A 24,748-nucleotide genomic window follows, 5' to 3' on the forward strand; every position below is an offset into this window, starting at 1 on the left:
GCACTTGGCAAGGTAAAGTCAACTTCTCCATTGCTCCTATGGATGACTTTGATATTGTGCTTGGCATGGAATTTCTTAGACAATTCAATGTGGTACCACTCCCTTGCTACAACATGGTGTGTATAATGGAGGGAGGCCCTTGCATGGTCCCGACGATGCACAAACCGAGAACTTTCAACCATCTCTCTGCCATACAACTCAAGAAAGGGATAAGGAAGGGAGATGCTACATTCCTTGCTACCTTACGTGAGGAAAAAGAAGTTACTCCCAAGGAGCCACCAAAGGAGATTAGCCAAGTCCTTAAGGAGTTTAAAGATGTCATGCCACCCGAGCCACCTAAAAGACTTCCACCAAGGAGGGAGGTGGATCATTGCATCAACTTGGAGCCCGGTGCCAAACCACCCGCAATGGCACCATATCGCATGTCTCCCCCGGAGCTAAAGGAGCTATATCTACAGCACTTTGTGAGTGCCAATCAACATGATTGGGTAAAGTTACTAGATGTTGCCCAATTCTCATATGACTTGCAAAGGAGCGAGTCTACCAATCAAAGCCCGTTCGAGTTAGCCACGGGGCAACAACCACTCACTCCACAAACACTTGTTACCAAGTATGGAGGAAGGAGTCCTGCCGCATTCAAGATTGCCAAAGATTGGCATGAACAAGTGGACTTAGCAAGGTCGTACCTTCATAAGGCCACCAAGAAAATGAAGAAGTGGGCGGATGCCAAAAGAAGGCACGTGGAGTATCAAGTGGGAGACTTGGTGTTCATCAAAATCCTTTCATCCCAACACAAGTCTACTCGAGCGCTGCACAAAGGCCTTGTTCGCCGATACGAGGGACCATTTCCAATCGTCAAGAAGGTGGGCAAGGTATCTTATAAGGTGGAGTTACCTCCTACACTCAAACTTCACCCGGTCTTCCATGTAAGTTGTCTAAAGCCATACTACAAGGATGAGGAAGACCATACAAGAGGGGAGTCCAAGCGAGCACCAATAGGTGTCTACAACACTTATGACAAGGATGTGGATAGCATATTAGCCGATCGAATAGTTCGTGGAAGGGACAACCATCCGAGTCATGAGTACTTGGTAAAATGGAAGGGACTACCCAATAGTGAAGCAAGTTGGGAACCTGCAACCGCGCTGTGGCAATTTGAAGATCACATCAAGAGGTTCCATGAAGCAAGCTCGACGAGGACGTCGACGGCATAGGTGGGGGAGAATGTCATGGTTGGGACATTTCATCAAACACTTGGTGAGCATTCTCTCCATTTTGGGCCTTACAATCCATTTTGGGCCTTACAATGGGCCAAGCACCTAGAGTAGTGTAGAATTCTCTAGAACATTATGGAGAACTCTAGGTCAAGCCATGTACATATCCATTTCTAGATGCTTCTTTAGATATTTTTGTAAAGGAGGTGGGAAGGATCTAGACACCCATTCTCCACCGTAGGATTAAAGCAATTATAACCGTAGGATTAGACTTTGTATGCCTATAAATAAGTGGAGGCCTCATTTGGCCAAAGCATCCAAGAATCCATCCAAGCATCCAAGAATCCAAGAATCCAAGAACATCCAAGGATTCAAGAATCCAAGCTACACTTGTAAAGCTCTCTTTTAAGCAATATACTTTCATTCTCCCAAACTCTCTTTGTGCTCTAGCTTTGTTTGCTTAGCTTTCTCTTTTAAGTGGGCAAAAGGCTTACTTAGTTGCAACAAAGGGTCGAAATAGCAACTAAGGCCGCACGGCTTGAAGGGATAAGAAACAAGTCCGTGACATTAGGCCTTGGTAAACTTGTCCTTTCATTGCTGAACATTGAAACCACATCTGACATGGTTGGCCTGTCCTCTGCACTTTCTTGAACACATAACAGACCCACCTGAATGTACAGCATTATATCATCCACTGAACACAAAACATCCATTGTCGGATCCATTAACTCCATGCATCGTCTGCCATTCCATGAGTCCCAAGCCTACAAAGTTTTTGCATTGTAACATGACACATCAAATACAATAGCCATATAAAAATAAACCAGATACATAACCAAGGCCTTGTTCTATCACCTACATATCCAAGTAAGTTCAATGAGCTATTAGGCTCATCGAAGGTTGCATTCTTCCTGCCGCTCACGATCTCCAACAAAATAACTACAAAGCCAAATGCGTCGGATTTTGTTGAGTAAAGGCCATGCACTGCATACTCCGGAGACATATAGCCGCTGATCTCATTGCCAAAAGACAAAGAATGCAATAATATATTATTATATCTCTCCAAATTGAGGATATGTTATGAGACTACATGCTTACACATACAAGGCTCCAATTGTCATGCTTAATTTCAGTTTGAAGATATATGAGTTACTTGCTATGTTCCAACTACTCTATGTGTTTTTGTTCGAAATTCACTCTCAAATAGAATTCTTGCCATTCCAAAATCAGATATTTTGGGGTTCATGCATTCATCCAATAAGGTGTTGCTGGTTTTCAAATCACGATGAATAATTCTTAGTCTTGAGTACTTATGAAGATAAAGAAGTCCCTGAGCAATCCCTTCAATGATGTGTTTGTGTTTTCTCCAATCAAGTAGAGTTCTCTTTCCTGCATCTACAATGGTTGCATATTCAACCACAGGATATGAATAACCAAATTGAACAAAAAAGGTAAAGGAAATGGGATTCATATATATATATATATATATATACACACACACTAACCAAAGATGAAAGAATCCAAGCGTTTGTTAGGCAGGCACTCATTGATTAATATCTTTTCTTCTCCCTCAATGCAACAAGCCAAAAGCTTGACAAGATTTCTGTGCTGTAGTTTAGAAATTAACTACACCTCATTGTTTAGCTCTACTAATCCCTGTCCAGAATATTTAGAAAGCCTTTTGACTGCAATATCATGCCTCTCAAGGTTTCCCTGCAAAAATGTCCACGTTAGCGGTATATATTTGCAGCTAAGAAACTAAACTAATGTAATCCAATTTTCTCATTGTTTGAAGAAATATGGGCCAAAAAAATGTTGCCTGATAACAAATACCTTATAAACGGGTCCAAAACCACCCTGTTCAATCCTATTCAGGGAGGAGAAATTATCGGTGGCTGACGCAGCACTTGAAAAGCTTGCCGGGGAAGCCCATGATCCTTCTTTATGCTGAACTCAATCACATCAGCTCTGCTATAATCTTTATTAGTACTTAATTGGGATGTTAGCGATGTCTGAAATTCTTGCATGCTTGGTAGGCTCCTCTCATTGTTTCCTGTCAATATGAAGAAGTTTTTGTACTGTACATAATACGGAAATTTTACTTAATTGTGGATGGCTATAGATGTTGGAGATGTTACCTGAACAATGGAAATATCTTGGAACACCATATAAGAACTTTATCAAAAGTATCAATAGCAAAGGAAGCAGTAGAATGATGACAATCATCGGTAGCAGTTTCCTCTTTCTCTGATGATCTGAGAAAATAAAAGAATGAGCAGACAAAGGAAAGCTATACACATCTGATCATTGGATGACTATCAAGGGTTTTGCAGAAAAAATGTTATAGTCTTGAAAAAACATTTGAACATAAGTACATATTGGAAGTAGTCTTGTAAGAAAAAGAAAGTGAAAGAACTTGTAGTTGAGGCAGAGGACTCATTTGAAAGCCTTAAAATTGAGTCTGAACTTTCAACAGAGCCAATTGGTTTAACATGAGTCACTCTTTAATCATAACTAAGAGTTGTTTCTCTCAATACTTTGCAACTATTTAAAAGCTTACCAGATTTAGAAGCATCTCCACGCACATAAATTGCATCGTTTCCTATCCCTATGCTGTTCAGAAGATCAGCTTTGTCTCCATAGAAAGTTTGACATCCAGTTCCATTATCATTCCTAGAAACATAACCCACGCATGAACAGTTGCTCCTGCACATGAGCTCACAGTCGCTGGGACTAGTAATCGTTGGCAAACTGACAAGCATCGAAGTTGGTATTAGTCCTCTGTTGTAGGAGAAATTATCTCCATCTTTGCACATAGATGGTGATAATATCAAGCATCCTGTAGAATTGTGTGGCATTTTGGCATTGCATACTGAATAGTACACACTTGAAATCTCTTCACCTTCCATCCTGAGCTCGATGATTGACCCATCTGAATCTAAAACAAACCAAGTAATTCTATCATTTCCTATGTTGTGGAAAGTTAGAGAAATATTTTCGCTGTTTGAAACATAGCTAAAATTGTAATGATTATCTGATGAGCTTTGGAAAAAGAATCTGAACTGATTTCCATCCCATAAGCCAATCTGCTGATAAGCACCATCCAGGCGCCAGAGGTTGAATCTTGAAGTGTCTGTTGTATTAAGGCCTATATAATAGAAACCACTATTTGGATCAGACAGACTCAGCCATGATGAAAAAGATACTGCAACCTAAGGCTGCTTGTATTTTTATTAAATCACCCCAATTTCATTCCAGCAAGAAGCGTATCGGTTGGGTAATCGAAACTCTGCCATATGATCTTCCTGCTTCCAAAAGGACTAGATTTCCCGAATCGAGAATTTCTGCGCTCGTTTCATTACTTTTTGCTAGTTCTCCATTGTTGACAACATTTGGAATTGTTGTCACATCGGTCATGACCAAGTTACCATCGTATCTTATGCTGAGAACTCCAGTGAAATCCAGGAGTGGAGTTCCTCTGTTTGCAACCCAGACTGGTTTTCTGTTTCTGTCATTCTTGAACCAGATTCCAAGGTACTGAAATCTTAACTTATGTTCAGTAAAGAAGCCTAGCTCGAACATCCCACCAGCAGAAATCAATGTTTCATCGCCTTGCAAAGTCATTCCAGGCGTTAGTTTGTCCAAGGCATGAAGCGAGCAAAAAAAACAGAAGAATATATGAAAGTGAAGAAAAACTTTGAATGTTTTCATATCAAACTCAAAAAGAAGTCATAAGCAAATACCTTTTTTTTTTTTTTTTTCACATGTAGCATAATTTAAGCAGCATTTAGTGGTAGTGAGAAAAAAAAAAGAAAGTAAAAGAGGTTCTAATGCTGAAGAGAAAAAGTTTTCATCACCAACAGAAAAAGGATATCACCACATAAAGATAGACTTCCAAGCTTACGTGTTTTTAACTCATACCAACCCCTTTAATGTTGCTGCATACATGGAGTTTTTTGTTTTGTGTTTTTTTGTTTTTTTGTTTTTTTGTTTTTTTTTTTTTGGTATTTTTTTTTATCTTATATAAGATTAGAGAAAGAGAGAGAGAGAGAAACAGTTGACCTAAGTGGTTCATAACTATGATCTTGTTTATCCTTCTCTTGGTAATTAAATTCAATATCTTAAATTCCCACCACCTATCACTATCAGATATTTGCTCGTTTTGTTTTTCTTCCATATTTTGAGTCTGTCATAGATGAATCGGCTTATAGCCATGACCTTTTATATATTATCCTTCTATTGGTAATTAAATTCAGTATCTTACATTTCCACCCCCTATCACGATGATATTTGCTTCTTCTTCTTTTTCCCCCCATAATTTTGAGTCTTTCATAGATGACATGGCTATCTGTAAAGTGTCTAATACTAAATCTGTTAAAGAGAGCATTAAAAAATTTTGTTGTATTTTTATGATATAAAATGATACCGTTAAAATGTAAATCTCACAACTATACGATAATAGTAATAGAAATACTGCTAGTCAATGGAGCGGTTGCATCGGATAAATACATATATGTATTAATATTTAGAAACAACTTGAGGATGTCACATCTACTGAATCCAGTCTTGATTGACAAAATGGAATTATAATGTAGTTTGAGTCGTATGGAAAAATATTTTCTAAAGGTTTTTTCAGGAAGATGCAAGCAACCTTGAGCTTGTTTACCCCATATCTTCAAGTTGGGAAGCATCATATTATCCCAACAGAACATAAATGATATATTATTGTTGCCAAAATCAGTAGGTTCCCTTAACTCTTTCTCTATATAAATGATATATTATTGTTGTTCACTTTCCTCTTTTGTTGTTTTTGTTTTGCTCCGAGCATACACTCCTTTTGTTGATCAATTACTAAGCTGACTGATAAATACATTGTTTAAAAATTTCAATATTTGTGAATGTAGAAAATGTGCATTTCTTTGTTGGAACGATTGAAATAACTCTCCAAATTTTTTTTTCTTTTTTGATTTAGATTAAGCTAAAAGTTATAAATACTGCTTTTGTTTCTAACCCCTTTATTACTAGAGATTTGTTATTTTTCTATTAAAAATAACATATTTTTCCTTAGCTTTTTATTAAATCTTTTATTTATTTATGTATTTATTTTTATTATTATTATTTTTACCCTAACACATGAAAACTAGGGCGGGGAACAATGCCACGGCGGACTTTTATTTGATGTTGTTATCAGATTTAAGGTACAACATGAGAACTAAAAAATTTATCTTATATAAGTCCAATATTTGTGCTCTAGAAATTATGTAAGAAAATTTTTTTTCCTTTCCAAGCAGTACCAGACTGGTTATATACAATTTCAGAGCCGTTATCATGCTTCCATAACTGAAACTGTATCAAGGTTACCATGATTTTAAGGAGTTTGCTTTGTTGAAATTGAACAATCTGCTGCACTTAAAAGAGTAGAATACGCAGAGTGTTTAGGCATAGCTAAACTCGCCCTTTCGTTGCTGAAGATCGAAACAACCTCTGACATACTTGGCCTGTTTCCTGCACTTTCTTGAACACACAGCAGACCCAACTGAATGCACACCATCATATCGTTCTCTGGACATAAACCATCTAATGTTGGATCCATTAACTCCATGCATCTCCCATCATTCCATAACTCCCATGCCTTCACAGTTTTCACTTTATAAGTTAAACAAGTCAAATACATAATATAGCCGCATAAGAATAGTAGAGATACTAAGCCAATTCCCCTGTTTTCTCACTTACATATCCAAGCAAGTCCAATGAGCAGTCTGGCTCACAAAATGTTGCATTCTTCCTGCCACTCAAAATCTCCAACAAAATTACTCCAAAGCTAAATACATCGGATTTCGTGGAGTAATGTCCATGCACTGCATACTCTGGTGACATGTAACCACTGGTCTCAATGCCAAAAAGAAGAAGGATAAAAGATTATTCTACTTGCTTTTAAATTGAAGTCACTCACATATGGGGGCATGGTATGCTGCAATTTGTCATGTTTAATATCAATGTCAAAGATGCATGAGTTACTTACAATGATCCAGCGACCCTCTTTGTTTCGTTTCTACTTTTGTTGTCTAAAACAATTCTTGCCATTCCGAAATCTGATATTTTGGGGTTCATGTAATCATCCAACAAGATGTTGCTGGTTTTCAGGTCACGGTGAATAATTCTTAATCTTGAGTACTTGTGAAGATAAAGAAGACCTTGGGCAATCCCCTTTATGATGTGTTTGCGTTTCCTCCAATCGAGTAGCTGTTGCTTCACTGGATCTGCAGATTCAACCACTAGAGATAAATCAATAAAATAAAAACTAAAGTGGAAATGTTTATCAATGAATTACATACCAAATATGAAAGAGTCCAAGCTTCTGTTAGGCATGTACTCATAGATTAATATCTTTTCTTCTCTCTCAATGCAACAACCCAAGAGTTTGACAAGATTTCTGTGCTGCAGCTTAGAAATCAACTCTACCTCACTCTTGAATTCTGCCATTCCTTGTCCAGAATTTTTTGACAGCCTTTTGACTGCAATTTCATACCCTTGTAGCTTTCCCTGAAACAAAATGCAGATTACTAGTATATAATTACAACTAAGAATCTACCATCTTGTAGTTGCTTGCATCCAGTTTTTTGCCAATGTTGGAAGATTCATAGAAAATGGAAAAAGAAAATGTTGTGTTGCCTAACTTACATACCTTATAAACAGGTCCATACCCACCCTCACCAAGCTTATTCAAAACAGAGAAGTTATCGGTGGCTTTCACTACACTAGAAAAACTAAGCCGAGGAAGCTCATGATCATTCTTCCTGCTGAGTTCAATAAGGTTTGCTCCACTAGGATCATCATTGTTTGTACTTATCTGGGATGTTAAAGATGTGTGAACTTCTCTGGTTCCTACTTGGCTCCTATTTATTCCTGTAAATATGGAGAAAATTTTCATTGCAAGGCAATTTTTTTGAAATTGTGGACCAATATAGAAGTTGGATTTGGTACCTGAACAGTTGAATTTTACCCATAAGCAAAATAAAAATTTGATAGAAATCATCAAAATCAAAGGAATCAGTAGGACGATGATGATGGTTACTATCTTCCTCTTTTTCTCATTATCTGAAGAAAGAAAAGAATGAACACTCTCATATTTTACACAGACCAAAGGAAATTAACATCAGAATACATAAAATCTGGAAAGATGTCTCAAAGAAATTGAAAATGGAAACATATCACTTCATCGCTAACTGGGAAGTAGAGGCAGAGAACAGTTTTGAAAGATTAAACTGACAATTCTTCTGATTCTGGACAACCACAAAACTTATTGGCTTGATTTGAATCACTATCTAATTATAATTAGAGTTGTTCATCTTAATACTTTGCATCTATTGAAAAGCTTACCAGAATTAGAAGCGTCTGAACGTATATGAATGGTTTTGTTTCCTCTCCCTTTGTTGTTAAGAAGATCTGCTTTATGTCCACTGAGAAGTTCACATCCAGTTCCATCATCATCAAAAGAAGCATATGCAACACATGAACAATTGCTCTTGCACGTTAGCTCACAGTCTCTTGGACCCATGTGACCTTCCCAAGTAACTACCATTGAATTTGGGATTAACCCTTTGATGTCTGAGAAATTATCGCCATCTTTGCATATTGATGGCTTAAATAGCCAGCACCCTGTAGAATTGTGCGGCAGCATGGTATCACATAGGGAATAATTCACACTTGAGATGTCCTGACCCACCATCCTGAACTCGTTGATTGACCCATCTGAAGCTAAAACAAACCATGAAATTATGTTACTTTCTCTGCTGTTTAAAGTGAGGTAAATATCTTTGCTGTTTGATACAAAGCTAAAGTTTTGATGATTATCTAATGAGCTTTGGAAAAAGAATCTGAATACATGGCCATCCCAAAAGCCAATGTGTTGGTAAGCACGGCCTTTGTGCCAGACATTAAACTTTGTCCTGTCACTTGCATCAAGGCCAAGATAATAAAAACCTCTATTAGGATCGGAAGGACTTAACCATGATGAAAGATACAGTGTCCTTGGATAATCTGTGTCTATATTAAACCACCCCAAGTTCATCCCAGGGAGAAATGTGTCAGTCGGGTAATCAAAGCTCTGCCATATGGTCTTTTGTCCATCCATCAGAATTAGGTTCCCTGAATCAAGTAATTTTGCACTTGTCTTGTTACTTGTTGCTACTGCTCCAGCATTGACAATAATTGAAATTGTTCTTGCATCACTCATGACCAAGTTCCCATCATACGATATTCTAAGAATTGCAGAGGTATACCCGAGTGGATTTTCTCTGTTTGCAACCCAGACTGGCTTTTGGTTTCTGTCATTCTTTAGCCAGATTCCCAGGTACTGATAACCTGATTTACTGGAAGTGAAAAAGTCCAGCTCAAACACCCCAACAGCAGAAATCAATGTTTCATTGCTATGTAAAATATTTCCAGGTCTGAGTGTGTCTAGGGAATGAGATAAACAAAGAAAACAGCACAAGATACAGCAAGAAACAAAAGAAGCTTTGGATGTTTTCATGTTAGACACAAAAAAGGAGATGGAAAGTCTAAGCAGATATCGAACAAAAGCAATTACTAGTATATGCCTTTTTTACTGTACTTTGTATTATATGCAACATGTATGTTTTGTTTTCTCTCTCTGAATTAAAAATCCGACCCCTAAAGAATGGTTTATCTGCGAACTAAGATAGTCAAACTCGAAATGAATGATTGACTTAACAATTAGTATGATACCTAACCGAAGAAGATCTCCCATTTTAAAAAGTAAGAACAATTTTTTTTTGAATATTAGCTTTAGCATTGATTGTGTATTTATAAAATAGGTAGCAAAGAACATTTCAAAGCATCATGTAGGAGTAGTGGGAACAGAAAGGGAAACGTTCGAGGTTCTCATTCACAAGAGAAAAAGTTCTTATTTTCAAGAGAAAATGACAAATTAAATAACTAATTACAGACTGATATAAAGTTGGAACTTGCACAACCCAGTCTTATATGCAGAAGTTATGAAAAGTTGAGTCAACAATTGACGTAAGTGGCTAATAATTATTCTCATCATCCTACTAGCTTGATTTGATTGGTAATGAAATGAAATTTAATTTCCTTCACCGACAAAATTATATCTCATAGATAATATAAAGAAACAATGGCAGTTTTTCTATATTTTGAGTCTTCGATGGAGAATTGTTTGGGTGCAACAAACTAACAATAAAAATTGGTGAAAACAGAAACAAAAGAAATTTCCTAGTACTTTCATGAGAATGAAAACCAATCACATGAAAGTCTTAAAACCATAGAGCATGATTATAAATGAAGCAGTCTGCATTGGATAAACAAATAAGTGTATGAATTTGTTGAAAGCATTTCTTTGGGGTTGAACAATCAAATTCAAAGACAATAAGATATGTTCCAATTAAAATACCCAGTTTGTTGACAATGTGACATGAAAATGTATAAAATACCCAGTTTGTTGACAATGTGACATGAAAATGTATATACTATGTAGCTTGAAGTTTGAATTCTTTTGGAAAAATATTACAGAAAGGTTGGTGGGTTTCATTGACAATGTAAGAAATAGTTTAACATTCTATGGAAGTCAAAAAAGTATTAAATAATCAGATTAATAACAGAAGGAACCACCATAAATGAATTCGTTCTCATGAACGAATTTTGTCTTTACATTGCATAAAGTTATAAAAAAAAAAAAAAAAAAATTAATCCTACTAATTTTGCAGATAAAAGTTGAATCTTTCTTTCCTCAGGAATGACATCATACTATCACATAACAAACAAATGAATACAATTTCATTCCACCACCAAAATTGCAAAAATAACTTGGGAATTTGAAAGAAGAGACTCACTGTGACTGTTGAAATAGATTTAACACTTCCCATTAGAACTGGTATCCAAATAATGGAGATCTTTTGCTCTTTTTGACTTTCACTTACAGCCAGTGTTTTACTCTTCCCTACGTAGTGAGGAAATATCAGCTCTTAGAACTGGGAGTAGTTTTGTTATTTTGTTTCTGTTTATGCCCTTTTTTTTTTTGCCTTTATTATTATTTTTTTTCTTTTGCCTTTTGTTTAAAAAAAAAAAAAAAACAAAAAACAAAAAAACTCTTTCTTTTTTTTTTTTTTTTGATATTATAATAGTTTTTCTTCTATAATTTAAATTACTTTTTTAAGAAAAATGTTATTTTATTTCATCCTTGGTGTAGTTGTCTACTACTATTGAAGCTCTTCGGCGGGCTAACGAAAGCCAAAATGGGTAAAAGCTCTGAACTTTACCCATTATTTGCCTAGTGTTGCTGATTATTCATCTGGGTTTTTGTGGCAGGGAAAGTTTAAAGTGAAAAGGATTTTGCTTGCATATGCAGATTTATACCACTGTAAATGGTCGCTTTTGTATCACCTTTCCCCATCAACCCCTGCCTGTGCTCTACCTGTGTGGCAACAGGATAGCCATGAGGCAAATTTAGAGTAACAAATTTTTGCTTGTGCTATGCTTTTTACTTGTAACACATTTTATTTCTTTTTTTAATTTTTTTATTTTTACCATATTAAGTATTTTTAGTATTGCAACAAACTACTGACTAATACAGAGAACCAAGTTTTATATGAAAAAGAATTAAATAAGCAATTGTTTCATTTTGGGTTTTGCTGAGAGATTTGGCATGATATTTTTGATATTTTTATGCGGGTTGCTTAAGTTGGAAGATAATTGTTTACTAGTATAACAAGGACAGCAATAATTCTCAAATCTCAGGGACTTTTTTGGATAACGACTTTGTTAGAGTTAGTGACCCGAATTGTTGTTGACCCGACCCGAAAAACTCGCAGTGCGACCCATTTGGTGAAACTAATTTTGGAGAAAAATTTGGGGCTCTGTGGTGGAAGCGGAGGTCTCGGGCCGATAGGCCCGAAACCGTAGCCCACCACTGAGCCCGACGGGGGTATGGGGGCAGCGCCCCCGCGGTATGGACCTGTTCAATTTTAGGGTTTCTTCCGTACTATATATATATATATATTTGTTCGGCTGTAATTGGGGTTTTGAGGGTATCTCGAAATTTGGCTCACCTTTGTACCAACCTTTCGATATTGGATTTGCTTCTCCCTGCCCGTGGTTTTTCCCGTCAAGGGTTTCCACGTAAATTGTGTGTTTGTTCTTCGTTTTCTTTATTTCCGTTGCTATTTGTTTTTCTCCCAATTCCGTAACAGACTTAAATCTTACTTAATATTTACTTGAAACAGATGCGAAGTCTGCATTTTGGTGTCAAATCATTCTCATTTACTTTTGAGAGGATTGAATTTAATAAATAAAAAAAAAAAAAAAGAACTTCCAATACAATGGTTACACAGTTTTTGTTGGATTCCTAAAGCATGTTGACTAGAACTTTGGGAAGAGGCTACATAAATTTGTGGGCTTTTTTTTTATGTCAGGATGCTGGCACTGAGATGTTATATTTCAGGCACTTCAATTAACAAAAAGAAGAATTACAGTAATTATGATACGGCAAAATTTTTTAATTTTCTTGCTGCTCTCTTTAGTGTTTCCCAAAGTACAAAATCAAGTACATAGATCACATTTTTTCTGTACTACATCTTTTTTTTCCCTGTGTCTGAATCCAATATAATAGTTTAAAGTTTTCTCAATATTCTTACATGGTTATTTAACTAGTTAATAGTTAGCTATGAAAACAAAAAAGTGTGATTGATTTCCCTACATAGCTTTAGCTTCAGATATCTATCACCATTTTAATTGCTTTCAAAGTCAGTCCGGCTACCTTAAGTGTTTTCACTAATGCAGCAATAGTGGTGCTACTACAGAGTACAGACCAGGGGTGTGAATAGGCATGCCTTTTCCATTTGTTTTTTGCTAAGAGATATTTGGCTAGATTTTTTTGCATATTTGTGCAGGTTGTTTTAGTTTGGATAGCTATAATTCTCAAATCTGAGCAACTTTTATTGAATAGGGACTTAGAGTAATTCCTAAACTGTATACTTCAAACAGATATGGATCCTGAATTCTGCCAATATCATCTACTTTGATCTATCTGTGGCCCTTCAATTGTTTGAAGTATCTACTATCTCCAACAGCCTCATACTTTCCCACAGAATTCCATGTCAGATAAAGTTTATTATTGAACTCATTCCTGGAGACGAATGCAGAATCTTGAAGAAGAAAAATGATTGAACCATTGGTTTTATTGCCACTTAATGATCTATAATTGGTTAATCTAGAAATGTAGAATCATGCAGACCAATTCTAATCATCGAAGTTGGTTAGTCCTTCGAACTAAGAAAGTAATCTTTATTAACCGGTATACGACTATAATTAAGAGTTGACATCCTTAAAAATACTCTTTTAAGACAATTTTGCAACAAGCTGACACAGGACATTTGCATGATTATTATTCAGTGGATTTCAAATGCAGCAACCTTTTACTTACAAGGATCCAAATTTTACTGTATAAACAAGGATTCATATTAACAAAATGCATATAAACAATGAATCAACTGGCTGTAATTTTTTCTTATAAATGTCTTTTGTTGCTTACAATCATTGTCCACCCTGTAGGTTTCCTTCTTTTATTTTTATTTTTATTTTTATTTTTATTTTTTATAACTAAAACATAAAATTTGGTCTGGGAACAATGCCAGGCACTTTATAAGGTCTTACCTATTCTGTTTAAGGAACCTGTATTGTTTTTGTCGACATATTCTTTGGTGGTATCCAGGAATTAGATTGGTTATAGAAGCTCAAAGTTGTCATAGTGCTTCTACCGCTAAAACTGTTACAAGATTTTGAGATGTAATTTGCCTTCTTGAGATTGAACCATGCTGCACTTAGAAGAGCAAAATATGCAGGCTGTTTAGGTGTAGGTAAACTCATCCTTTCATTGCTGAACATTGAAACTGCATCTGACAGGCTTGGCCTGTCCTTTGCTCTTCCTTGAAGACAACACAGACCCACCTGAATGTACAGCATTATATCATCCACCAAACATGAAGCATCCATTGTTGGATCCATTATATTCATGCATCGCCCACTGTTCCATGAGTCCCAAGCCTGCACAGTTTTCACATTGTAACATGATAAATCTAATACAGTAGCTGTATATGAATAAAAGAGACATATAAACAAGGACTTGTTCTGTCACTTACTTATCCAAGTAAGTTCAATGAGCTATTAGGCTCATCAAAGTTTGCACTCTTCCTGCCACTCACAATCTCCAGCAAAATAACTTCAAAGCAAAAAACATCAGATTTTGTTGAGCAAAGGCCATGCATTGCATACTCTGTGAACATATAGCCACTGATCTCATTGCCAAAAGAAGAAGAATACAGGAATATATTATTATGCTTGAGGATATGTTAGGAAACTGCATGCTCACACATGTGAAGGCTTCAATTGTCATGCTTAATTTCATGTTTGAAGATATACGAGTTACGTACTTTGTTCCAACGAATCTATGTGGTTTTGTTTGAAATTCTCTTTCAAATAGAGCTTTTGCCATTCCAAAATCTGATGCAGTCATCCAGTAAGATGTTGTTTCTTTTTTCAGATCATGATTCAAGATAGAGAAGTCCCTGAGCAATCCCTTCGATGATGTGTTTGCGTTTTCTCCTATTCAGTAGAGATCTCTTTACTGCATCTGCAATACTTGGATATTCAACCACAGGAGATGAATCATCAAACTGAACAAAAAAGATAAAGAAAAAGAAAATGGGATCCATAAATATACCAACCAAAGATGAAAGGATCCAAGCTTTTGGTAGGCATGTACTCATAGATTAATATCTTTTGTTCTTCCTCAATGCAACAAGACAAAAGCTTGACAAGATTTCTGTGCTGCAGTTTAGAAATTAACTCTCTCATTCTTGAACTCTTCTCCTGATCCCTGTCCAGAATATTTAGAAAGCCTCTTGACTTCAATATCATGCCCTTGTAGTTTTCCCTGCAAAACTATCCAGGTTACAAGTATAAATTTACAACTAAGAAAGTAATGTCATGTAATCCAATTTGCTGCCTGGTTTGAAGAAAAAGGGAAAACAAAAATGTTGCCTGATAATGAACACCTTATAAACAGGTCCACAACCACCCTGGCCAATCTTATTCATGGTGGAAAAATTATCAGTGGTTGGCCAATCTTATTCATGGTGGAAAAATTATCAGTGGTTGCAATAACTCTGGAAAAGCTAAGCAGGGAAAGCTCATGATACTTCTTCCTGCTGAATTTAATATCATCTCTGCTATAATCATTACTAGTGCTTAATTGGGATGTCAGTGATCTCTGAAATTCTCGAATGCTTCCTGGCCTCCTTCCATTGTTCCTTGTCAATATGGAGAAGATTTTTTCACTGTACCTTTCATGGACATTTTACTTAATTGTAGATGACTATAGATGTTGGAAATGTTGCCTGAACAATTGAAATTTCTAGAAAAACCATAGAAGAACTTGATCAAAAGTATCAATCTCAAGGGAATCAGTAGAATGATGAAAATCAGTTGCAGTTTCCGCTTTCTCTGATTATCTGCAAAAAGAAAAGTATGAGCAGACAAGTAAAATTTATTTACATCTGACCTGCAAATAACTATGAAGATTTTTGCAGAAAATGTTGTAGTTTTGAAATCATTATTGAACAAAATACATATCTGTTGGTTATGTGATTCAAAGAAGTCAAAGCTTGAGTTATTTTTTCTGCATAGTTGCCGTCATCAAAACTACGTCGTTTCAACCTTATGTCATTAAACAAAACTGTGAGTTTTGGTTTGGTGGTTTAAAGAGAAGCTGGCAGTCACGTAAAGGCTTTCCAAGAGTCCTAACAGCAATAGAGATATGCAGCAATAGTTCTACAGCAGCAACAGTTCTGCAGCAGCAACAATTCTGCAGCAACCGTTTTCTTTGGTGTTAATATAATTTAAGTTCTCTTTCTCTTTCCCTTTAAGGTTTTCTCTTTAGTATTCTCTTGGGTGAGAGTTGTGAGGTGAGAAAGGTTGTAAAGGGGATTTTGGGTCTGGTATATGGGTTTTAGGTGGAGCTTCTAAAACAAAGAAAGAGAACTAGATAAGCTGTAAAACACATTCAGTTATAGTGCATTTGAACTCCTTGTGGAGCTCCGAGGACGTAGATTCAATCGTGAATCGAACCTCGTAAATTCTATGGTGTTTTGATCTAGTTTATTATTTAATTTCTTGAACGTTTGTGTTGCTGAAATTGTAGCAGTGGTATCAGAGCATTTTCAATACATTCAAGGATTAGAGAAATTAATTCCTGCCTGCAACGTGTTTGATAAAATTCCTAAGAAGCAACTTATGGGTTCAAAAGTTGAACTTGAAGTATTCATTGGCAAAGGGGATTTTCTTCTCTGGAGGCAAAAGATGAAGGCTATTCTAGTCTAGCAGAGAGTGGCAAAAGCACTAGACAATTCCTTCCCTCCAGAACTGACCGAATCACAGAAGAAGGATATGGATGAGATAGCTTATAGCACCATAATCCTCCATCTTGCAGATAGTGTTCTGAGAAAGGTAAATGATTCAGTTACTACCTTTGCTCTTTGGAAAAAATTAGAACAATTATATTCTGTAAAATCTCTTCCCAACAAAATATATCTTCTAGAAAAATTCTTTGGATTCAAGATGAATCCTTCTAAGGATTTAGATGAAAATCTAGATGAGTTTAATAGGTTGTGCTTGGATTTAGCAAACTGTAATGAGAAGTTTTCAGATGAGCACCAAGCTGTGATTTTACTAAATTCAATTTCTGAAAGCTACAAGGAAGTAAAGAATGTAATTAAATATGGGAGAGAGGTTCTAACTACTGAAATTGTAATAAGTTCTTTAAGATCCAAGGAATTGGAGATGAAAATTGAAAAACAAGAAAATATACATGGAGAAGGACTTATTACTAGAGACAGAAAAGGTAGTAGAGATTCTGGAAAGTATAATAATAATTGGAGAAGCAAATCTAGAGGGAAGAGTATATCTAAGTCCAGAACAGGAGGAAAAAGGTGCTTCTATTGTCAAAAAAAAGGGCATTTTATCAAAGATTGTTACAAAAGGAAGAACAAAGAAAGCAGAGAAAATAGAGAAAGATCTGAGGAAGATGGAGATGCTGATCTAGCCAGCAATGAGAGTGAAATTGGTGATGTTCGTGCTGTATCAACTGATCAAGCAAGTCAAGAATGGATACTAAACTTAAGCTACACCTTTCACATGTGTCCAAGAGAGGATTGGTTTAGGAACTACAAAAGGATCAGTGGTGGACAGGTTCTATTGGGAAACAATATGGCTTGCAATGTGGTTGGGATAGGCAATATCTCAATCAAAATGGCAGATGGAGTGGTTAGAATATTGAGCAATGTGAGGCATGTACCGGATTTACAAAGAAATTTGATTTCTGTTGGGGTATTGGATGAAGCTGGATACTCTTGCAAATCTGAAAATGGACAAATGAAGATTTCAAAGGGAGCTTTGACAGTTATGAAAGGTATCAAGAGAAATGGACTATATGTTCTTCAAGGGCAAACAATAATAGGTTCTACGGCAGCTACAAGTTCAGAAAGTCATGATGAAACACAACTATGGCATAGAAGATTGGGGCACATTAGTGAAAAGGGGCTTCAAGTACTGAACAAACAAGGTTTCTTTGGAACAAATAAGATCAGTAAAATAGAATTCTGTGAGTATTGCATTTTGAGGAAGCAACACAAGTTGAGTTTCAAGCTAGGCTCACACAAATCAACCTCAATCTTGGATTATGCACATGCAGATTTGTGGGGACCTTCAACAACACTAACGCATGGAGGAAATTGGTATTTTTTATCTATTGTTGATGATTTCTCTAGAAAGGTTTGGGTTTTTCTTTTAAAGCATAAAAATGAAGCTTTTACAAAATTTAGATTCTGGCATGCTTTAGTACAAAACCAAACCAGCAAGAAACTCAAAGTTTTAAGAACTGATAATGGTCTTAAGTTTTGCAATTATGAATTTAATAATTTTTGTAAAGAAAATGGCATCTTAAGACACAAAACAGTTCCATATTCCCCTCAACAAAATGGTGTTACTGAAAGGATGAATAGAACCTTATTAGAAAAGGTTAGATGTATGCTCACTAGTTCTGGTTTACCAAAGCTTTTTTGGGGTGAGGCTATTATGACAACAACATATTTAGTTAATAGATACCCTTCAACAGCTATTGAGTTGAAAACTCCAGAAGAAAAGTGGAGTGGTCATCCAGGGGATTATACAAAACTGAAAGTTTTTGGATGTGCAGCTTATGTACATCATAATGATGGAAAACTTGAGCCTAGGTCTATTAAATGTGTTTTTCTAGGCTATCCCGAGGGAGTTAAAAGATATAGACTATGGGTTAGAGACTCAAAAAGCTATAAAACAATTATTAGTAGAGATGTTTTGTTTAAGGAAGATATAATGCCTTGTTTGAGTGACCAAGTCGTAGATTCTAGTAAAACACCTACTAAAAATATGGTACAGTTTGAGGTGGAGCCTTATAACCAGCCAAGTAGTAAAGAAACTCAACAGCCAGTAGGTGAAACAGGTGAATTTTAGCAAGTACAACCGCTGGAAGTAGTAGATATACCTCAAGGAGAGACAACACCTCAACAAAATCAAAGATCTGTCATCTCACAGCAGTATAATCCACTACAACATTACCAACTTGCCAGAGATAGAGAACGAAGGGTGGTAATAACCCCAACCAAATTTAATCCTACTGATTATAATATGTTTGCTTTGGTTTCATATCAGGATCTTTCAGAAAATGAACCACAGTCATATACTGAGGCAGTAAGAGGTAAACAAGCTAAGCAGTGGCAAAATGCCATGTTAGAGGAGTTAGAATCTCTACATAAGAATCAGACATGGATTTTAGTTCCCAAACCAAAAGATCAGAAGTTGGTAGATTGCAAATGAATATTCAAGGTGAAAGAAGGTATGACAGATTCAGAACCTATAAGATTTAAAGCTAGACTTGTGGCCAAAGGATTCACACAAGTAGAAGGTATAGATTACAAGGAAATCTTTTCTCCTGTGATCAAGTATACAACTATTAGAGTAATACTATCTTTGGTAGCTCATTTCAATTGGGAATTGGAGCAGCTAGATGTTAAGACAGCTTTTTTACATGGAGAATTAGATGAGACAATTTATATGAAACAACCTGAAGGTTTTGAGGTGAAAAATTCAAAATAGGAGCTGGTTTGCCTATTAAAAAGGTCATTATATGGGCTGAAACAATCTCCTAGGCAATGGTACAAGAGGTTTGACACCTATGTAATTAGAATTGGTTTTAAGAGGAGTAGTTATGATAGCTGTTTGTATTACAAAGGTGAAAATATTAATTTTTCAGTTTATCTATTTCTATATGTGGATGACATGTTGCTTGCTGGTCAAAGTTTAGAGACTATCAATCAAGTTAAGGAAGCTTTGAAAGCTGAATTTGATACGAAGGAGCTTGGACCTGCAAAGAAGATTTTGGGAATGAGTATTAAAAGAAACAGAGGAAAGAATTGGTTATTCTTGAATCAGGAAGATTACATTCCAAAAATCCTTTCTAGATTTTCAATTTCAGAATCAAAATCAACAATTGTTCCTTTGGCAAATCACTACAAGTTATCTGCAAAGCTTTGTCCTAGCACTAAAGAAGAACAAGAGGAAATGGCTGGTGTTCCATACTCCAATGCAGTTGGTTCTGTCATTTACACCATGATTTGTTGTAGACTGGATTTGGCTCATGCGATTAGTGTTTTGAGTAGGTATATGGCTAATCCAGGAAGAGAACATTGGGAAGCTATGAAGTGACTGTTAAGGCATTTGAAAGGAACTTTAAATTTTGGTTTAGTATTTAATCATTGCAAAGATGGTGCGGTACTTAGAGGCTATGTAGATGCTGATTATGGAGAAGATAGAGATAGAAGAAGATCTACTTCAGCTTATAAATTTACTGTGTGTGACAATGGTGTTCGTTGGAAATCACAATTACAGTCTTAGGTAGCTCTTTCCATAGCTGAGGCTGAATATGTTGCAACAACAGCAGCTATGAAGGAAGCACTTTGGTTGAAAGGCATGTTAGAAGAGTTGAAGTTGTTGGAGCAAAAGGTAGGGGTTTATTCAGATAGTCAGAGTTCTATTCAACTTTGTAATAATCCAGTTTTTCATGAGAAGACTAAGCATATTGATATTAAATATCATTTTAATAGAGATGTGGTTGAGGAAGGTTTGGTAAAGTTGGAAAAGATATCCACAAAAAGGAATCCTGCAGATATGGGAACTAAGGTGTTACTTATGAGCAAGCTTGAGTTTTGCAAAAGTTTGCTCAAGATTGATACAGGCTGATAATGAAGAAAGTGAGCTGAGAAGCAAAGGAAGTTCAATGCACTTTATATTGCTTGACTTATTTGAATCAAGGTGGAGATTGTTGGTTATGTGATTCAAAGAAGTCAAAGCTTCAGTTATTTTTTCTGCATAGTTGCTGTCATCAAAACTACGTCATTTTAACCTTATATCATTAAACAAAACTGTGAGTTTTGGCTTGGTGGTTTAAAGAGAAGCTGGCAGTCATGTAAAGGCTTTCCAAGAGTCCTAACAGCAATAGAGATATGCAGCAATAGTTCTACAGCAGCAACAGTTCTACAGCAGCAACAATTCTGCAGCAACCGTTTTCTTTGGTGTTAATATAATTTAAGTTCTCTTTCTCTTTCCCTTCAAGGTTTTCTCTTTAGTATTCTCTTGGGTGAGAGTTGTGAGGTGAGAAAGGTTGTAAAAAGGGATTTTGGATCTGGTATATGGGTTTTAGGTGGAGCTTCTAAAACAAAGAAAGAGAACTAGATAAGCTGTAAAACACATTCAGTTATAGTGCATTTGAACTCCTTGTGGAGCTCCGAGGATGTAGATTCAATCTTGAATCGAACCTCGTAAATTCTGTGGTGTTTTGATCTGGTTTATTATTTAATTTCTTGAATGTTTGTGTTGCTGAAATTGTAACAATATCTATCGATAGTAGTCTTGTTCAAAATGAAAATGTAAACTTACAGTAGAGGCAAAGGACTCATTTGAAAGCCTAAATTGCGAATTCTTCTGATTCTGATGAACAAAGCCAACTAGCTGGACATCAGTCAATCTTTAATCATATTTACAAGTTGTTTGTAGATTTTAAAACCAAAAACACATAAAAAATGAAAAAGAGGAAATCTGGAGCTTAATCTAATGCAAAAGCTGATCTGCATTCATTCATGGGTAGAAATATATAAACACAAGTTTACAACAGTAATTCATTTAATTTTTACCTAACGTTACAATTGCCATATTGCCATAAGCAAAACCATATTTTGGCTACCTAACACATCAGTTTTTATGGCAAAAGCTGATTATAAACCAACTTTATATTTCCATAAAGTAAATATCAAAAAGAAACTAATGACAATAACAAAAGTGTCATTACTCTAACACTCCTCCTTGATACTTTTGATAGAAACACTAAGATCATCTCTTAATGTTTCAAACCCATTTCTTGGCAATGCTTTTGTCAAAATATTAGTGAGTTGGACCTTAGACCTGCAATGAGCAAGCTTCACTTCACATTTCTTTTAGCTTTCCTCACAGCATGATATTTGATCGGAATATGTTTTATTCTTTAATGTTGGTCTAGATTTTCTGCAAAGGAAATTACATACTTGTTATCACAATATATAATAGTAACTGCTTCTCGCCTCTCATTTAAATCAACAAACAACTTTCTTAGCGATAAAGTTTGATTCAAAGCAACTACAGTTGTGGATTGAGCAACTGAACATTGTTTTTTTGAATTCTATGAAAATGGACCTAAACCAAGAGAAAATAAGTACTCTAAAGTACTCTTTGAATCCTCCATGCCGCTAGCCCAATAACTATCAGCATAGCCTTCCAACTTGCCTTCTCTTTGCTTCGAAAACCAAACCTCATAATCTATAATGACTCTAATATACCTTAGCACTATTTTAGCTGTAGAATAATAAATATATGATGGAGCATGCATAAATATAGAAAACAAACTTATAGGAAACATAATACTAGATCTAGAAGCGCATAAATATAGTAAACTCCTCATAAGGCTTCAATAAGTTGAAAGTTCAATCTTAGCAGCATCATCTTTGAGTTCAAACTTCTGGTTGTGAACCATTGGAGTATCAACATGATTACACTTCTTCATATCAAACTTTTTAAGTAGTTCCACAGCATATTTTTTTTCGAATAAGAAAATACCATTACTAAATTGACATATCTCCATGCCAAGAAAGTTAATTTTGCTATACCAAGCTTTAGGAGCTTGCTTCAAGCCATAAAGAGCTTTATGCAACTTGTAGCCTTTGTCCTCCTTTTTTTGAACTACAAAGCCTTCAAGTTGTCTAACATACACTTCTTCTTGTAAGTAACCATTTAGAAATGCAAATTTCACATCTAAATGGTATACTTTCAAACCCTTTTGAGCAACAAGAGCTAGTAGCAATCTGATTGTCTCATGCCTTGGAACTGGTGCAAATGTATCTCCATAATCAACACCAGGTTGTTCCACATAACCTTTAACTACCAACTTTGCCTTGTGCTTGTTTAATGTACCATCTGCATTGAGTTTGGTTCTAAAGACCCATTTCACTTTAATTGTCTTTTTACCTTTAGATTTGTTCACCAATTCCCAAGTTTTGTTTTTGTTTATGATGTTGAGTTCAATTTCTATGGCCTCTCTCCATGTTTCAAATTGATTTACATCATGGAAAGTGATTGGATCATCCAGTGCTATATTGTATCTCTCATATACATTTGTCAAGGATGTTGTACCTTGGATTCTAATAGCATTTTCATCATCTGAATCAGAATCATCCTGAATTTCATCATATTCTTGGATAAAGTTCTCTTTTAAGATTTGAATTTCACTGTTTTCCTAATTGCAAACAGCAGCTCCATCAACTTTAATATTCCTACTAACAATCAACTTGTTAGTTTTCAAATGATAGACTCTTTACCCTTTTGTGTTGCTGCTACAACCAACAAAGATTCCCACATTAGCATTTTGATCCAGCTTGTCTCTTTTAATATAAAAAACATGTGTATAACAAGTGCTCCTAAATATTTTCAAATGCTCCACAGTAGGTTTGACTTCATACACATCTCATATAGAGTTTTGAACTCCAATGCTTTAGTTGGTAATCTATTTAGCAAATAGAGTGAGGTATTCACTGCTTCAGCCCAAAACTTCTTTGGTAATTGCTTCTCAAACAACAAATAACTACAAATCTCCATAATAGTTTTATTCTTCCTCTCATTAACCCCATTTTGCTGAGGAGTATAGGGAGCAGTCATCTAATGTTGAATTCTAGCTTCTTTGCATGGCAACTCAAACTTTTGAGCTGTATATTCAGTCTCATTATCTGATTTTATCACCTTGATGCTACACTTTGTTTGATTTTCAACCATTCTTCAAAACTAGTGAACATCTTAGCAACTTCATATTTTTGTTTCATGAAATACACTTAGCACATCAGAGAGAAATCATCTATGAAAGTGAGAAAATATTAGCTGTCATTGATAGAATTTTCACTCATAGGTCCATATACATCACTATAAATCAATTGAAGCTTTTTAGAAGCTTTCCAAGCACTTTTCGAAGGAAATGGGAACCTTCGTTGCTTACCAAGTTGACAAACTTCACACACTTCCTGATTTTTGCTAACAGTAGGCATATGCTCTACAATTGCTTTTCATGCATAAGATTTAAAGAATCATAATTAAAACGACCAAGCCTTTTTCGCCACAACTTAGATTCATCATTAGATTTGGCATTAAAAAAAATAAAATTGTTTCCCTTCTTGTTACACTCTACTGCAAAGCTTTTGTCTTTGATTCCAACATTTAGAATTTTACTTACATGTTGATCATATATTGTGTAAGATTTATTTTGAAAATTCAACGAGTATCCATTTTCAAGCATTTGACCTGCTCTGAACAAGGTTTGATTAATTTTAGGTACATATAGCACATTTGAAATGAGTTTAGTACCTATTGAATTTTCCATAGCCACAGCTCCTTTGTTTTGAACTTGAATAAAAACTCCATTTCCAATTTGGACTTTGGAAAAAAAGCTTCCATCCAAGCTCTTGAAGAGATCAGCATCATGCATCACTTGTTGAGTGTAGCCACTATTCACCAACCAAGCTTCTTTGCTATCATTTTCTGCATAACATGTAGCAACAAATAATCTTTCCTCATTTTGTTGTGCTTGATCAGCAACTTATATTTGATGTGCTTGTTGCACTGGTTTCTCCTTTGTTTTTGCAAACTTTTTCAATATGTTCAAGTTGTTTGCAAGCTGTACATTGAACATTAGGCCTAAACTTACAATATTTTTCAAAATGGTTGTCCTTTTTACAATGAAAATGCTTTACAAACTTCTTTCTTTTATCATCTTTGTTTGTACTAGCACCATGTCTTCATTTGTCATTACTTTTGAGGTCTCTACTTGTCTTGTA

At 35.6% G+C, this 24,748-nt stretch overlaps 3 protein-coding genes and 1 pseudogene across 4 annotated transcripts; all 4 read right to left on the reverse strand.

Moving 5' to 3' along the window:
• Window positions 1-367: 367 nt before the first annotated feature.
• On the reverse strand, window positions 368-2,237 carry LOC132800352 (cysteine-rich receptor-like protein kinase 10). The gene is made up of 3 exons (XM_060813839.1): window positions 2,074-2,237; window positions 1,770-1,978; window positions 368-452 (listed from the first exon to the last, which is right to left on the reverse strand). Exons 1-3 carry the CDS (start codon window positions 2,215-2,217, stop codon window positions 368-370), a joined length of 438 nt encoding a protein of 145 aa, XP_060669822.1. The 5' UTR covers window positions 2,218-2,237.
• Window positions 2,238-2,725: 488 nt separating this feature from the next.
• Window positions 2,726-4,878, reverse strand: LOC132803640 (S-locus-specific glycoprotein S6-like; annotated as a pseudogene).
• Window positions 4,879-6,388: 1,510 nt separating this feature from the next.
• Window positions 6,389-11,239, reverse strand: LOC107428904 (G-type lectin S-receptor-like serine/threonine-protein kinase CES101). 2 transcript variants are annotated; one of them, XM_060816923.1, is made up of 8 exons: window positions 11,087-11,239; window positions 8,595-9,586; window positions 8,199-8,312; window positions 7,900-8,120; window positions 7,550-7,757; window positions 7,237-7,474; window positions 6,948-7,098; window positions 6,389-6,846 (listed from the first exon to the last, which is right to left on the reverse strand). In XM_060816923.1, exons 2-8 carry the CDS (start codon window positions 9,448-9,450, stop codon window positions 6,583-6,585), a joined length of 2,052 nt encoding a protein of 683 aa, XP_060672906.1. In that variant the 5' UTR covers window positions 9,451-9,586; window positions 11,087-11,239; the 3' UTR covers window positions 6,389-6,582. The 2 variants fall into 2 exon arrangements, with proteins under 2 accessions (XP_060672906.1, XP_048323293.2); XM_048467336.2 differs by lacking the exon at window positions 11,087-11,239 and having other exon boundaries at window positions 8,595-11,048.
• A 2,674-nt stretch (window positions 11,240-13,913) lies between these two features.
• Window positions 13,914-14,763, reverse strand: LOC107428895 (G-type lectin S-receptor-like serine/threonine-protein kinase SD1-13). Its single transcript, XM_048467409.1, has 3 exons — window positions 14,681-14,763; window positions 14,453-14,540; window positions 13,914-14,294 (listed from the first exon to the last, which is right to left on the reverse strand). The coding sequence occupies exons 1-3, from the start codon at window positions 14,761-14,763 to the stop codon at window positions 13,914-13,916; spliced, it is 552 nt and encodes a 183-aa protein (XP_048323366.1).
• Between the last annotated feature and the right edge of the window lie 9,985 nt (window positions 14,764-24,748).

The sequence above is a fragment of the Ziziphus jujuba genome, chromosome 1 (genome assembly GCF_031755915.1).
Source record: "Ziziphus jujuba cultivar Dongzao chromosome 1, ASM3175591v1".
NCBI lineage: Eukaryota > Viridiplantae > Streptophyta > Magnoliopsida > Rosales > Rhamnaceae > Ziziphus > Ziziphus jujuba.

Bases quoted from the DNA above. Each gene is read 5' to 3' on its own strand.
- LOC132800352 (XM_060813839.1), bottom strand. From the start codon at position 2,217: ATGTCTCCGGAGTATGCAGTGCATGGCCTTTACTCAACAAAATCCGAC. The intron at 1,979-2,073 runs GTAGGTGATAGA...AAAACTTTGTAG, and splicing joins CATTGAACTTACTTGGATAT to GCTTGGGACTCATGGAATGG. The intron at 453-1,769 runs GTTTCTTATCCC...AAAGTGCTGTAG, and splicing joins AGGCCTAATGTCACGGACTT to ATATAGCTCCTTTAGCTCCG.
- LOC107428904 (XM_048467336.2), bottom strand. From the start codon at position 9,747: ATGAAAACATCCAAAGCTTCTTTTGTTTCTTGCTGTATCTTGTGCTGT. The intron at 8,313-8,594 runs GTAAGCTTTTCA...TTCTTTCTTCAG, and splicing joins TTCAGACGCTTCTAATTCTG to ATAATGAGAAAAAGAGGAAG. The intron at 7,758-7,899 runs GTATGTAAGTTA...ATTTTGTTTCAG, and splicing joins GGTATGGACCTGTTTATAAG to GGAAAGCTACAAGGGTATGA.
- LOC107428895 (XM_048467409.1), bottom strand. From the start codon at position 14,763: ATGACTGCATCAGATTTTGGAATGGCAAAAGCTCTATTTGAAAGAGAA. The intron at 14,541-14,680 runs GTACGTAACTCG...CAATGAGATCAG, and splicing joins CATAGATTCGTTGGAACAAA to TGGCTATATGTTCACAGAGT. The intron at 14,295-14,452 runs GTGAGTGGCAGG...AAAACTGTGCAG, and splicing joins AAGTTATTTTGCTGGAGATT to GCTTGGGACTCATGGAACAG.